The 17123-nt window shown below is 39.9% G+C and overlaps 1 protein-coding gene across 3 annotated transcripts in view; it reads left to right on the forward strand.

Annotated features, from left to right (window-relative positions):
- Positions 1 to 2041: 2041 nt before the first annotated feature.
- Positions 2042 to 17123, forward strand: part of LOC115151861 (protein NDRG4) — a 37933-nt gene continuing 22851 nt past the window's right edge. For 2 of the 3 annotated variants that reach the window (XM_029696165.1, XM_029696166.1), the window contains exons 1-3: positions 2042 to 2177; positions 3616 to 3689; positions 8490 to 8580. In XM_029696165.1, the coding sequence (XP_029552025.1) occupies positions 3616 to 3689; positions 8490 to 8580 (165 nt within the window). In that variant the 5' untranslated portion in view covers positions 2042 to 2177. The remainder of the gene's footprint in view (positions 2178 to 3615; positions 3690 to 8489; positions 8581 to 17123) is intronic. The other variant, XM_029696168.1, reaches the window with a different exon arrangement.

A 17123-nucleotide genomic window follows, 5' to 3' on the forward strand; every position in this document is an offset into this window, starting at 1 on the left:
AACATGGGAAGGTTGAATACGAGGCGGGTTGCAGCATTCTGGATAAGTTGCAGGGGTTTGACGGCACAAGCGAGAAGCCCAGCCAACAGAGAGTGACAAGAGCCTGGATTAGGACCTGCGCCGCTTCCTGTGTGAGGAAAGGTCGTACTCTACAGATGTTGTAGAGCATGATGAACCTGCAGGAGTGTGTCACAGCTTTGATGTTAGCAGAGAATGATAAAGTGTCATCCAGGTTCACGCCAAGGTTCTATGCACTCTGGGAGGGGGACACCGTGAAGTTGTTAACCGTGATGGAGAGGTCTTGGAGCTGGCAGGCCTTCCCAAGAGGAAGAGCAGCTTCGTCTTGCCGAGGTTGAGCTTGAAGTGGTGAGCCGACATCCAAGCTGAGATGTCTGCCAGGCACACAGAGGGATGACTCAATAACCAGGACACAATGATTCAATAGGCTGGTCATCATGCCACAGTCTAATTGATCGCCCAGGTTAAGCCGATGGGGGGGGGGTCAATCTTATCAACTCTTCCTTTTCCCTCTAACCAGGGAAGATTATAACAAATGCCCCTCAGACATCCATTCCAATTGTGTAGAGCTATCTCTAGATAGCTTATGATTGATATATATCTTAAGAGGGATACCATACAATAACAAAAAACATTTGTGATTTATCTCAATTAATGTACCAGTTTACCTCCACTTACAAGGAGAAAAACACATAGAATGTATTTTACAGTAATGACTACATTTCATGATCAAATTCTCATACGTTAGACATAAGCATATTTGAAACCAGGGGCGCAACTTTCACTGGGGACGAGGGGGACATGTCCCCCCCGCATTCTGAAATTGCATTCCACCCACAGTTGTATCACTGGAATGTGATACAAAACGAGGCAACGGTGTGCTTTTGGACCATGCAAAAGCCTCCGACCGATTTATTAATTAAATAAAAGTTATGTCCCCCCCACTTCTAAAACCAAAGTTGCACCCCTGTTTGAAACCTTTTTTAAATTATTGTATACAAACCGTCTCCTCTTAGCTGAGATAAACAAGGTGTGAAAGAGATTTTGGCAATCGTTCCATCTTGTCTGATACCACTGTGTCTAGTCAGTCTGATAACACTCTGTGTCTAGTCAGTCTGATAACACTCTGTGTCTAGTCAGTCTGATAACACTCTGTGTCTAGTCAGTCTGATACCACTGTGTCTAGTCAGCCTGATAACACTCTGTGTCTAGTCAGTCTGATAACACTCTGTGTCTAGTCAGTCACACAGTGATGTTCTAAAGTAGGTCACTTTGTCAATGTGAAATGAAGAAAACAGATGTTAATCTAGACGTAAGGGACAACAGAGTGCGGAGAGAGAGGGGAGAGATGTGATGGGGTATGCTCTCTGGATTCAGCAAATAAACACAGATCCAATGTTGTCTGCATGATGTCCACTGTGTTTTGATATCAAAGGAGAAAAAAAAATGATGTTCAAAAGTAAACCGTCTGATCCCCGGTAGCCCATTGTATTGGTTTATGCCTGTGTGGGTGTGAGGGGGCCTGAGAGAGGCTGACTAGAGTTGAAATGTGTCAAAGGGAATGATAAATCCATTATGTACTATATTTTTTGTGTCATTTTGTGGGTGTTGTTAGAAATAGGATTCTGAATCTCATGATTGTGAACTTATTGGTGCAGTGGAAGCTTCACTCTTCTGTTTTCAAGAGCAATAATTGTTACCCCAAAATGATCTATCCTTTATCTTGTATCACTCTAAATCTCACTTTTATGACCATATCCTTCTCTCAAGCAGGCTCTCAGCATCTCTCCTTATCTCTATCCTCTATTTCATTTACCTCCCATCACTTTCACTCTTCCCTGTTTCATTTCATCACCCTGTCCCCTCTCCCCTCCTCTCTCCTCCCTTGCCTCTGATCTTTCAGTGTGGTGGCGCTCTCATGCTGCATCATCGGGGATAACACGTGCTCTCTGTTTATTATCAGGGAGGGAGGGAGTTGGAGAGAAAGAAGGAGGGAGGATGAGAGGGTAGCAGAGAACCCATAGAGTAGACAGCCTTTCTCTGTAGCACACACAGACACACAGACCAGAACAGACTGGGGGAAAGAGAGAGGGAAACAGACGCACTGCAAAATCCAGACGCATCAACAGCCACCCTAGCAGCTCAAACCACCACAGCAGGTAAGTTCTTATCTGTCTGTATGTTCACTCTGCTCAGTTTGGATCAGATAACAAAAGACCTACATGAGATAGAATGACAGAACACATTTTTGAAAAGTTTGACTTAACTATTTTGTAGTGCATAAGGATGTTATATTACATAGATGAGGGAACTGACTGCACATACAGTATGGAGACATTAGCCCCCCAGGTCCTCTACTGTCTCCTCCTAGCTGTATAAATGAGGCTCTGACTGTGTCCCAGTGCTGTAGGACAGTGTGCCAGCCTCTGCATTGGTGCGAGTATGAGGTCGTCAGGTTGAATTTATTAACCCTAGAAACAGGAGTGCGTCATATAGATCAGTCCTGCCTTTAGACATCCCTAGCAGCCTGCGTATTAATAAGTCATGTAGAGAATATACAGCCAACTTTCTTACCAGGTGCAGGCCTTCTGCTTTCCAGTTAAAGAGACTAGCGAACAGCGAACTGCTTTGAGTTGTTGTGTTCAGTTGTGTGTCAGCCGTAGAACACAGTTTACGTTCTACCCTACCCTTCAATAAACAGCAGCCACACTAATCACAAAAGAACCACACTTCATATCTGAGGCCATTGCAGAGTTAGAGATCGAGGCAGGACAGTTGATATTCTGGTCCAAACAGACTGTGTTCCAAGTTTTACAGTCTCAATAAAGAGTTCATCAGAGGACATTTAAATTGGATATCTGTTACCTCTCCTTTGATACCTGTGTGTGTCGGTAGATGTTCATTTACATGCTGTGTGTGCATGGCCGCCTGCCTTGTTGAATGGTAGTTGCACACTGGGACCTATAGGAAAAACGTAGAGATCTGAGGCTGAATGTCAGGCCTGACATGTTGTGAGTGATCACCATCTGTCAGAAAAATGATGACATGCTCCTGGTCTGAAGGTAAATGCTGATGTGTATGATTTTCACCCTGTCAGAAATATGTCCTGTTCATTTGTACAGTTTCTGTCGACAAGATAATATGAAATCATATTGGTGCAGCCCCAATTCATTGTATTATATAAGACTGGTGCAGAACCCTAATACTGTACATTTGATTATAGGATCAAACGCTTTAACAATTGGACGTTAGACACAATGTTCCTGTTACTTTATTCACACTGTTTATTAGGTTGTATTCTCACCCTGTACAGTGTAAAAATAACAGTTATCAGGTTAACTTTTGTCCTTTAGCATATGCAAGCTCAACAAAGCCCACTGTATGGGACCAGGTCTGTTTCTCTGCTGCTTCTGGGTATTAATACAACCACAAAGAGCAATGTACCCGGTGTGTTTGTTCCTCCATGTAAAGCTGCTCTGTTCCTATCACTGTAAAAATCGACCTATGAGTCATGATGATATGGCTTAAACTTTGCTGTTCACTTTTTTCCCCTCTTTCTTTCAATCGCCAATGGATGATTTTATTTTGTACTGATAGATGGGGCCCGGATTGTTTTGGAACTTCTCTTCAAAGGCTAACTGCTCGGTGCCGCAGAGCCTGCTGCAGACCATGTACGTAGTGCCTTCTGGAATGGACTTCATATACTGTATATAGCTTCCTTAACTTGTGTTTTTGGCATCTAGTACATCACTCCTTCCATTCACTGTCCGTCCTTCTTAAAGTCATGGGCTGATGACTGCAGTGTTCCACACCAAGGCCTAGCTTGTGGACCGTAACTTATTGTGCTGGAGTACAAGCCAATGGCCAATCACTGCAGAGCATTGGACCACAACTCATGAATCTGATTGCTGCTCGGTGTTGGACCATGTCTTTTGAGTCATTAAGCACTTTTTGGCAAAGTTAAAAGAGACTCATGAGCCATGGACCAATCACAGCAGAGCACGGGACCAAGACATCCTTTGATGAATCGTATCTCACTATCACCCCATTAAGGCCCTATTAATGATGGTCAGAAGAGCTGTAGCCAAGCATCACAGCACACATTCTCTATGTGTGTGTTATATTACCATCCATCAACTTCGAACCCCAGCCATGGCTGTTTCTGTACTGTGTTGTATCAGTCTGGACGGAACTGCATGTTCCACACATCTTGCATGCTAATCATGTCCTTGCTTTAGGGTTTGTGGGTATAGTCTCAAACTCAGTATTATCATCTCCTTGATAGTCTTTTGGCATAATGTATAGCTAGTTGTCAAGTGGTTGAAACCGGTTGCATATTTTTTCTGTTTAGGCTTTTGGATTTGTTTCCTGAGACTAACCACCATACTTACTACTTTTAGTTTTCAATATCTCAAGTACAAATTGTCCAGCTCAATCAAACAACCGGAGTTTGGGGGGGCAATAAAGAGACATTCGGTGCTATAGGCCGAAATGTTGTGGATGTTTAGCTTAGAATAGACAGAGAATGGGTGATTTCATTGAAGGGGATGATGTAGCTAGTTGACATATTGGTCATTGAGTGTGCCTTCACTGGGCGAGGCTGTTGTCACTAATGGCTGACATCTGACATCCAATGTAGGGCCTGGCAGCATACTGTACCATGAGATAAAACAGGATTTTCTGCCAAGTGTAGGTATCCACCACTATGTAACCTTTAACAAAACTGAGTCAGGTGGAAGAAGAGGGCTGGATTTCTAAAAGATTCCATGACGCTTCCAAGATCAGGGCAGATACTTCCACATCTACCTACAATACTTATAGTTCTTTCTATTGTCTCGTTTACAGTAGGCCTATCGCATTTAATATTAAAATCATTAAGAGATCCATCTTTTGATATACATGTACGAATGCAGAGATAAAAAATGAAGTCTTCTGAAACAGTAGTGGTTAGTCGGGAAGGTTTTAAGAGCTCCCCTGCCTCTTCCTTCTCTGTTTTGCACGGGTCCCATTGAGAGTCATATGCCGTGCTCTTCTGTCCAGCTTGCTCTGTCCCATAGCACAGGGTACCTAGTGACAGGAGGCAGGGCCAAGCCAGGTCAGGCAGGCTGTAGCGACAGCCCTGTGGATTCCTCAGGGGCCACTGTTCTATCAGGCTATCTCTGATGCCAGCTCTGAGAGCAGCACATACATGGAGATAAAGATAGTCTGCCTCCACAATTTCAAATTTTGCTACATAAGACCGATTTGAGCCGGTCGGTCACATATTGTACATTACTTTTGACCAGAGCTCTGGTCATAAGTCTTGCACTATATAGGGAATAGGGTCCCATTTGGGATGTTTTAATGCAGGATCTATCAGTGAGCACAAAGCCTCAGGTATGACCAGTGTTCTTGTTTGTGCTCCCTTCCTGTCTTTCTCCGATATTAATTTGTTAGTGTGTTTAATTGATTTCATTTCTTGGGTTGTTAGATTCCACAAGCGTGAAGGTGTGGTCTGTGCTCTCTGCTGCAGATCGCAAAAGGGCCATTTTCTCCTTTGGATGAGTTGGCCTTTAATCCTCTCTGATGTTATTGTCCATATGGCTAATTAATCAGCCGGACCAGAGTTAATTATGTTACTGACAGTGAGAAGGCTTGAAAAATCATGAATCAAGTCGCATTGCCTTTCTGGATGTTTTTTAGGGATCACTGCTGGGTCAGTTTTATTCAATTTATGGGAAAAACAAACTGTTCAAATATACACACACACACACACACACACACTGTACACACACACTGCACACACACACTGCACACACACACTGCACACACACACTGTACACACACATCACACAGAGCTGAACCTGGCCCAGTTTCCAGGTATTGATTCTGAATTTGTGCTTTTGGTCTGATGCTTCCCCCCACATACACATCCCATTGATTTCCTGTCCAGCAGAATGCTTTTCTCACAGCCTTGTCGTCCCCATCTCCCCATAGCCTCTTTCAGACACTGGCTGTGTCTATCTCCCTCCCTCACACTCAGCCTCACTCACTCTCTATCACAGATATGAGTCACACAGAATGGACCTTATCCCCCTGTGAGAGAGATTCTCAGTAACCCTCCAGCTCTGCACCCTATGAACTCCATGAGAGTGGGAGAGTGCTGTTACAGTAGATATACATGATGGGGTGGGAATGGAGCATGGCCAGACAGACTGAGATAGCTGGAGGGGTGGGGTAGATGGGAGAGGGGAGCAGCTGGTGGAAATGAGAAGATGTTAAAAGGAAAAGAGAAGCTAAACCAGGTCCTGTTAGAACCCAGCCGGGCTAGGCCGACAGCGCTGCTGGAAGTTGTCATGGCAACAAAGTCTGGGTAGAACCGTGGCCCGATAAAATAACAGAGGAGAGGGAGAGAGGGGGATGAGAAAGGAGGACAGATTTATTTTACCCTCCTTGACCAAATACTGTAAAAGGAAGATCTTCATGCTCACAGACAAAAATTACTGGCAGAGAGCAGATTCAGAGAGCAGATTCAGAGAGCAGATTCAGAGAGCAGATTCAGAGAGCAGATTCAGAGAGCAGACCACGGCCCACACTGGGTGAAAAGAGACTTAGAAGTAGCACATGACCCTTTTGACTCCATAGACCGTGGATGCAGACACACATCACCTGCACCACTGAAAAGTTGATGTTTCCGATCAGACTCATTTTAGGTAAATGAAGCCCCACTCATTTAATTTCATTAGTACGATGAATAGTTCCTCAGAGAAAATCTAAAATCATATTTGTGGATTTAGGGAATATGAAATAAAGCAGCAGCTAAAAGTAGTGAGTCATCTAAACCCAAATCAGTGGGTTTGAAACAGCGTCAACAGGGACAAATATAGACTGTGTAATGATAATTGATTTCACAGTGAGCCATCTTATATAAGGCGGGAGGGAGGGAGGGAGAGAGAGAGGGAGAGAGAGTTAAGCAGGCAGATTGATGAGGCTGGTGGCTGGTTAGTTCCTAGTTAAAACTGGTCATGGGCTCATTGTCATGCTTATGCAAAGGTCCCTTTCAAACAGAGAACAGCAACAGTGTTGTCACAAAGAGAGGAGTATGGTTTTGTTTTCAAGTATCTGCAAATGACTTTTATTTTGGATTGTCTGCATCTGGGTTTTGTCTGTTTAAGGGTGTTCATGCTACACAAAGACAGGTTTGGAAACTGCTGCTGAGAGAGAGAGAGAGAGAGAGAGAGAGAGAGAGAGAGAGAGAGAGAGAGAGAGAGAGACAGAGACAGAGACAGAGACAGAGACAGAGACAGAGACAGAGCTGTCCAGCTGTTGTTTTTACTGCATCCCAGTCATTAAACAACCTGTCACGGTGTGAAGTTACCGTTTCTAAATATTGATGAGGCCACAGCTCCTCCGTGCCTGACTCAATTTGGTAGGGAGACTCAAACAGAAAATCTTTTGGTGTTAACTGAGTCTACATTTCTGCCTGTAAAGTACTTAATCCAGGAAGGACTAGTTGTTAGTCCCATAGGTTTCCATATTACCCATACTGTACATGCTTATTGTGCTGGCAGCCTCCCATTGCTGCTTTTTTACCTTTACGTCTTGCTCATCTGTAAATGTTTTATTCAATAAGCTTTCTTTTATCTTGTTGCATTTGTTTTTCTTGACAACAAGTTAATGTGTCTGTGTGTGCATGCACAATGTGTATACGCAATGTCTACCTGCAACTGTGAGTGTGTGTGCGCACTCGCATATGTGTGCTTGAGTGTGTGAGTCCATGTGTGCATTGGTTGTATTTCAGGTTGTATCACACCTGGCCGTGATTGGGAGTCCCATAGGGCAGTGCACAATTGGCTCTGCGTCGTCCGGGTTTGGCCGGTGTAGGCCATCATTGTAAATAAGAATTTGTTCTTAACTGACTTGTCTAGTTAAATAAAGGTTCCGTTCTGCTCTGCGCTCTATGGATTTAGCAGTGCCCTTGTATCGACATGTCACTCAGAATTGATAGAGTCCATCTGTGTCCACTGACATCAGCCACACTGCTGGAGTTTAATTCTATCCTAATGGGGAAGCTCACTGTCTGACTGTCTGGCTGGGTCCTCAGACCTGCTTTATTCAACAGTCTATGACCCAGTCCATGAGCTGAAACCACTGGAGACCCAAAGAGAACATGCTACTACTGTTCAATCTGTTTTCCAACAGACCAACACCAGAATGTATTCTCTATTCAGATACTGTGCATCCGTGGACCTCCCTTTAGTACATGTCCAACATAAAGGGACTATGAAAACATTATATTGGAAAAAGTAGAAAATGGACTCGCCCAGGCACAGAAACCATGGTTGATATATTGTATATAATTATTGGGGGAAGAAAACTTATGATAGAGGTTTGCTGCAGGGATTTGAGTTGGTGGATGGATTTAAGAGGTTTTACTAAAGTAACAAAGTGGGCTATGTAATCTCAGGTGTGCATTGCTATGGTGATTGCAGGTTGCTCTCCAGGATGGCTGGGATGAAGGAGCAGCAATTTACTGAGGAGAAACCCCTACTGCAAGAACAGCGAGGACAAGACACTGAGATGGTGAGCCTTTTCTTTACATACCTGTGTGTGTGTGTGTGTGTGTGTGTGTGTGTGTGTGTGTGTGTGTGTGTGTGTGTGTGTGTGTGTGTGTGTGTGTGCGTGTGTGTGCGTGTGTGTGCGCGTGTGTGTGCGTGCGTGTGTGTGCGTGTCTGTGTGCGTGTGTGTGTGCGTGCGTGTGCGTGTCTGTTTGTTAGTTATTTTGTGCGTGCGTGCATTGGAATACTCATTTATTTTTGTGCATTTGTGCGTGTGTGTGTACTTGATATAATAGTGTATTTGTGTGTGTCCTGGTTGGGAAACAGAAAATGTGTTTAATTGTGTAGGAGGGATTCATCATACACTGCATTAATATTCACATTTAGGAGTGTGAAAGGATGGGGGAGTTGAGAGGCTACAAGGTCTTACAAAAACCAGTGACTGCAACAGTATACTTCTCTTAGCATAATAAGTAATTCACTAAACTCTTGAATGCTGTGACTGAAAAGGAGGAGCATAAGAGAGGTGGCATCAGTAGAGAAAAGAAGTGCTAATCACATTGATTAAAACTGTCTGAGAGGATATGTCACAGTCATTTATACACTTCACTGACATTCTTGATAATGATTGACAGAGTGGAGAAACGGATTACTCAGACAATATCAAGACAGTGGCAGTTAAAACACAGAGGCCAAGTAAAAACGTATTAATCAAAGTAATGTTGATTATTGCTGATTATTACATAGTGGTAATTAACCATGAGGACTTACTTTGCATATTGAAGTAAAGAGCTATGTGGAGTGGATGTGTGACCCAGATTCATTTATTTCCTTTAAAAGACTGTGTTTTGATTTGATCAGGATGACATCATGACAGCAGCTTATCCAGACAGCCTTGCCTCTCTTGTCCTCCTCTACGTGGGTCATGACCTCCCAGGTCTGTTAGGTACAGATGTAGGATCTTAATTTGATCACTCTTTTGTTGATGAGAATGTTCCTGCTCAACAGGAAATGCAAACGTGTAGTGTATTTAAGAATTTTCACTTTAAAATGTCATACTTGATTTGCCCTAACTTAAAATCTATCAAACCCTACAAAAATTGTCCATTAATTATAATCCACAAAATAATTCACATTTCGTTTTGCTGCAGGATTATTTTCCTGCTGCAGGATTATTTTCCTGCTGTAGCAAACTGGCTCAAATGAAGATCCTACATCTGTAGTCTTCCTCCCCTCCAGGTCTCTCCCGGCCTGGACCTCTGAGGTGGACTGATCAGCCACTGTAACACACTTCTGTTTGTGTTTATGACACAGAGAGACCAAGGGTGGTGTATGAATGCACTCCCCTGTGCAAACCCTGCGCCCCTCACCGCCCCCTCTTCCTCAAGCCACCCCCAACAACAGTGGCATGTGATCGCGCGGCACTGGCTCCACCAGACCCGCAATCAGACCAGTGGGTGCATCCCGGTCATTACAAACCCAGAACACGCCCTGCAGGGGGACTAGTCCCCTCGCCCAGTGGGGGCACCAAATCTCGGATTCCTTCAGCTGTGCTATTGGTTGCTCCTTTACATAGCTTATCCTCACCTGCAACACATGCTGAGTCACAGAAATATGGAGGCCACAAACAACAGGGGGAAGAAATCATTGATGCACAGCCTATAGTAATATAATCAGCAGGGTGTCATACTTCCAGATAATCACACAGGATCATTTCATATGGAGAAATGTTAAACTTCCTGAAGAACAACATGCATCCAGCCACCACCAGCACAGTGCCACAGCTCCCTCCCCCACCATGCTGTCTTACTGCAGTCACATCTGGGCTCCAGAGGACAAGAGTGACACCTGCTGGTCCGACCGCCCCACTGAAGCAACTAACCTGCTGTCTCTCCTCTAAGAACAAGTGCATGACACCCATTCTCTCTAGTCGGAAATCTGATCTTAATGTCATCACCCTCTATCAATGGACTGCTGATGTGTTCTGATAATAATGCAACCATTTGACAACTTTCTTCCTTTCTTCCCCTCATCTGTGTTTTTATGTATAATAATTTTTTGTTTCCTGAAACCACTGTATATGAATGCACTAGGATTGCACCTTCAGGATCTCTAAGGGTTTGGGGACAATTTTTCTTAAACCACTTTAATGATGCTTGGTCTGATTCAACTACAGTATAACCTCCATAGATATAACCTCTCTCTATATACAAACTCTATATATAACCGCTCTATATATAACCTCTATAGATATAACCTCTCTATATAAATAACCTCCATAGATATAACCTCTCTATATATAACCTCTTTCAATATAGATATATAACTTCTCTACATATATAATCTCTCTATATATAACCTCTATATATATAACCTCTATATATATAACTTCTCTGTATATAACCTCTATATATATAACCTCTACATATAACCTTATAACCTTTATATATAACACTTATATATAACCTATATAACTTATATATATATATAACAACAATAGATATAACCTCTCTATACATAACCTCTATATATATATAACCTCTATAGATAAAACCTCTCTCTATATACAAACTCTATATATAACCGCTCTATATATAACCTCTATAGATATAACCTCTCTATATAAATAACCTCTATAGATATAACCTCCACAGAAATAACCTCTATATATAAATAATCTCTATAGATATAACCTCTATATACAAAACTTCTATAGATATAACATCTCTATATATAACCTCTATAGATATAACCTCTCTGCATATAACCTCCACAGATATAAACTCTATTTATAACCTCTATATACATAACATCTACATACATAACCTCTATATACATAACCTCTATAGATATAATCTCTATATATAACCTATATATATAAACTCTATAGATATAACCTCTAAATATAACCTCTATGTACAACCTTTATAAATAACCTCTATATATAACCTCTATCGATATAGCCTCTCCATAAACAACCTCTATAGATATAACCTCCATATACATACCTACTCTATATATATAATCTCTCTATATATAAACTCTATAGATATAACCTCTATATACAACCTCTATATATATACATATCATCTCTCTATATGTAACTTCTCAATATAGAACCTCTCTATATATAACATCTATAGATATAACCTCTCTATATACATGACCTCTATATATAACCTCTATAGATATACATTATATGAATAACCTCTATATACAACCTCTAAATATATAACCTCTATGGATATAAACTCTATATATACATCACCTCTAAAGATTTAAACGCAATAGATATAACGTCTATACATAGAGGCTCAGTAGTGTGTGTGGCCTCCACGTGCCTGTATGACCTCCCTACAACGCCTGGGCATGCTCCTGATGAGGTGGCGGATGGTCTCCTGAGGGATTTCCTCCCAGACCTGGACTAAAGCATCCGCCAACTCCTGGACAGTCTGTGGTGCAACGTGGCGTTGGTGGATGGAGCGAGACATGATGTCCCAGATGTGCTCAATTGGATTCAGGTCTGGGTAACGGGCGGGCCAGTCCATAGCATCAATGCCTTCCTCTTGCAGGAACTGCTGACACACTCCAGCCACATGAGGTCTAGCATTGTCTTGCATTAGGAGGAACCCAGGGCCAACCGCACCAGCATATGGTCTCACAAGGGGTCTGAGGATCTCATCTCGGTACCTAATGGCAGTCAGGCTACCTCTAGCAAGCACATGGAGGGCTGTGCGGCCCCCCCAAAGAAATGCCACCCCACACCATGACTGACCCACCGCCAAACCGGTCACGCTGGAGGATGTTGCAGGCAGCAGAACGTTCTCCACGGCGTCTCCAGACTCTGTCACGTCTGTCACATGTGCTCAGTGTGAACCTGCTTTCATCTGTGAAGAGCACAGGGCGCCAGTGGCGAATTTGCCAATCTTGGTGTTCTCTGGCAAATGCCAAACGTCTTGCACGGTGTTGGGCTGTAAGCACAACCCCCACCTGTGGACGTCGGACCCTCATACCACCCTCATGGAGTCTGTTTCTGACCGTTTGAGCAGACACATGCACATTTGTGGCCTGCTGGAGGTCATTTTGCAGGGCTCTGGCAGTGCTCTTCCTGCTCCTCCTTGCAGAAAGGCGGAGGTAGCGGTCCTGCTGCTGGGTTGTTGCCCTCCTACGGCCTCCTCCACGTCTCCTGATGTACTGGCCTGTCTCGTGGTAGCGCCTCCATGCTCTGGACACCACGCTGACAGACACAGCAAACTTTCTTGCCACAGCTCGCATTGATGTGCCATCCTGGATGAGCTGCACTACCTGAGCCACTTGTGTGGGTTGTAGACTCCGTCTCATGCTACCACTAGAGTGAAAGCAACGCCAGCATTCAAAAGTGACCAAAACATCAGCCAGGAAGCATAGGAACTGAGAAGTGGTCTGTGGTCCCCACCTGCAGAACCACTCCTTTATTGGGGGTGTCTTGCTTATTGCCTGTAATTTCCACCTGCACAACATTTGCACAACAGCATGTGAAATTTATTGACAATCAGTGTTGCTTCCTAAGTGGACAGTTTGATTTCACAGAAGTGTGATTGACTTGGAGTTACATTGTGTTGTTTAAGTGTTCCCTTTATTTTTTTGAGCAGTGTATAACTGCTATATATATAAACTATATAGATATAACCTCTATAGATATAACTTCTCTATATATAACCTCTATAGATATACCCTCTATATATAACCTCCAAAGATATAACCTATATTTATAACCTCTATATACATAACCTCTATAGATATAATCTCTCTATATATAACCTCTGAAGACATAACCTCTATAGATATAACCTCTATAGATATAACCTCTATATATAACCTCTATATACATAACCTACATAGATATAACCTATATGGATATAACCTCTCTATATATTACCTCTATAGGTATAAGCTCTATATATAAATAACCTCTATAGATATTACCTCCATAGATATAACCTCTATAGATGTAATTTCTATCGATATAACCTCTCTATATAACCTCTCCATATATAAACTCTATAGATATAACCTCTATACATTTAACCTCTCTATATATAACCTCTATAGATATACCCTCTATAGATATAACTTCTCTATATATAACATCTATAGATATACCCCCTATATATATTACCTCCAAAGATATCACCTCTATTTATAACTCTATATACCTAACCTCTATATACATAACCTCTGTAGATATAACCTCTATATATAACATATATATATATAAACTCTATAGATATAACATCTAAATATAACCTTTATATATAACCTCTATATACATAACCTCTATATATACAACCTCTATTTATATAACCTCTATAGATATTAGCTCTCTATATATAATCTATATAGATATAAACTAAATAGATTTAACCTCTATAGATATAACCTCCATATATATAACTACTCTATATATATAATCTCTCTATATACAACCTCTATATATATATAACCTCTATAGATATTAGCTCTCTGTATATAATCTATATAGATATAAACTCAATAGATTTAATCTCTATAGATATAACCTCCATATATATAACTACTCTCTATATATTATCTCTCTATATATGACCTCTATATATATAACTTCTCCATATATATCATCTCTCTATATATAACCTTAATAGATTTAACCTCTATATATAACCTCTCTCTATATATATAATCTCTCTATATATAACCTCTATATATAACTTCTCTATATATATCATCGTTATATATGTAACTTCTCTATGTAGAACCTCTCTCTATATAACCTCTATAGATTTAACCTCTATATATAACCTCTCTATATATATATAATCTCTCTATATATAATCTCTATATATAACTTCTCTATATATATCATCATTATATATGTAACTTCTCTATATATAACCTCTCTATATATAACCTCTATAGATATAACCTCTATATATATACATGACCTCAATATATAACCTCTATAGATATAAATTATATGTTTAACCTCTAAATATATAACCTCTATGGATATAAACTCTATATATACATAACCTCTAAAGATTTAACCGCTATAGATATAATCTCTATAGATATAACCTCTGTATATATAACCTCTTTAGAGATAACCTCTTTAGGTATAACCTCTATATAGAACCTCTATAGATATAATCCCTCTATATATAACCTCTGTAGACATAACCTCAATAGATATAACCTCTATTGATAACCTCTATATATAACCTACATAGGTATAACCTTTATGGATATAAGCTCTCTATATATAACCTCTATAGATATAAGCTCTATAGATATAATCTATATAGATATAACCTCTACAGATATACCTCTATAGATATAACCTCTATACATACAACCTCTACAGATATAACCTCTATAGATATAACCTCTATATATAACGTCTATTTACAAAATTGTATATACATAACCTCTATAGATATAACCTATATAGATATAACCTCTATAAATACATAACCTCTATAGATATAACCTCTATAGATATAATCTCAATTTGTAACCTCTACAGATGTAACTCTATAGACAACCTATATAGATATAACCTCTATAGATATAACCTCTATAGATATACATTATATATATAACCTCTAAATATATAACCTCTATGGATATAAACTCTCTATATACATAACCTCTATATATACATAACCTCTATATAGCCTTCCCTGTAGCTCAGTTGGTAGAGCATGGTGTTTGCAACGCCAGGGTTGTGGGTTCGATTCCCACGTGGAGCCAGCACAGAAAAGAAAAAAAAATGTATGAAATGTATGCATTCACTACTGTAAGTCGCTCTGGATAAGAGCGTCTGCTAAATGACTAAAATGTAAAATGTATATAACCTCTGTATACATAACCTCTATAGATATAACCTATATAGCTATAACCTCTCTATATATAACCTCTACAGATATACCTCTATAGATATAACCTCTATATGTACAATCTCAACAGATATAGCCTCTATATATATAACCTATATTTACAAAATCTTATATACATAATCTCTATAGATATGACCTATATTGATATAACCTCTATATATACATAACCTCTATAGATATAACCTCTATAAATATAACCTCAATATGTATTCTCTACAGATATAACTCTATAGACTTAACCTCTATAGATATAACCTCTATAGATATAACCTCTATAGATATAACCTGTATATGTAACCTCTACAGATATACATCTAGAGATATAACCACTATATAGAGGACCTCCATATACATAACCTCTATAGATATTACCTCTATATATACATAACCTCTATATATAACCTTTTTATTTATATTAACATCTATAGATTTAACCTCTCTATTTATATCCTCTATAGATATCACCTCCAGATATATATAATGTCTATATATAAACTATTTTTATATAACCTCTGTATATATAACATATATATAACCTCTAAAACCTATATAGATATAACATCTATAGATTTAACCTCTATAGATATAACCTCTATAGATAAAACCTCTCTATGTATATAACGTCTATATATAAACTCTTTTTATATAACCTCTATATATATAACCTATATATTTAACCTCCCTAGATATAACCTCTATGTATAACCTCTATAGATTTAAACTCTATAGATATAACCTATACATATAACCTCTATAGGTATAACCTCTCTATATATTAGCTCTATAGATATAACCTCTATACATACATAACCTCTATAGATATAACCTCTATAGATATAACCTCTATAGATATAACGCTATAGGTTTAACCTCTATATATAACCTCTATAGATTTGACTATATACATAACCTCTAAATACATAACCTCTATAGATATGACCTCTATATATACATAACCTCTCTGTTTATATAACTTCTATAGATATAATCTCTCTATTTTTAACCTCTATAGATATAACTTCTCTAAGTATATGACGTCTATATATAAACTCTTCTTATATAACCTCTATACGGTGAGGGGAAAAAGTATTTGATCCCCTGCTGATTTTGTATGTTTTCCCACTGTCAAAGAAATGATCAGTCTATAATTTTAATGGTAGGTTTATTTGAACAGTGAGAGACAGAATAACAACAAAAAATCCAGAAAAACGAATGTCAAAAATGTTAGAAATTGATTTGCATTTTAATGAGGGAAATAAGTATTTGACCCCCTCTCAATCAGAAAGATTTCTGGCTCTCAGTTGTCTTTTATACAGGTAACGAGCTGAGATTAGGAGCACACTCGTAAAGGGAGTGCTCCTAATCTCAGTTTGTTACCTGTATAAAACACCTGTCCACAGAAGCAATCAATCAATCACATTCCAAACTCTCCAACATGGCCAAGACCAAAGAGCTCTCCAAGGATGTCAGGGACAAGATTGTAGACCTACACAAGGCTGGAATGGGCTACAAGACCATCGCCAAGCAGCTTGGTGAGAAGGTGACAACACTTGGTGCGATTATTCGCAAATGGAAGAAACACAAAAGAACTGTCAATCTCCCTTGGCCTGGGGCTCCATGCAAGATCTCACCTCGTGTTGCAATGATCATGAGA

This window comes from Salmo trutta, chromosome 17 (assembly GCF_901001165.1).
Source record: "Salmo trutta chromosome 17, fSalTru1.1, whole genome shotgun sequence".
NCBI classification, from domain to species: Eukaryota; Metazoa; Chordata; class Actinopteri; order Salmoniformes; family Salmonidae; genus Salmo; species Salmo trutta.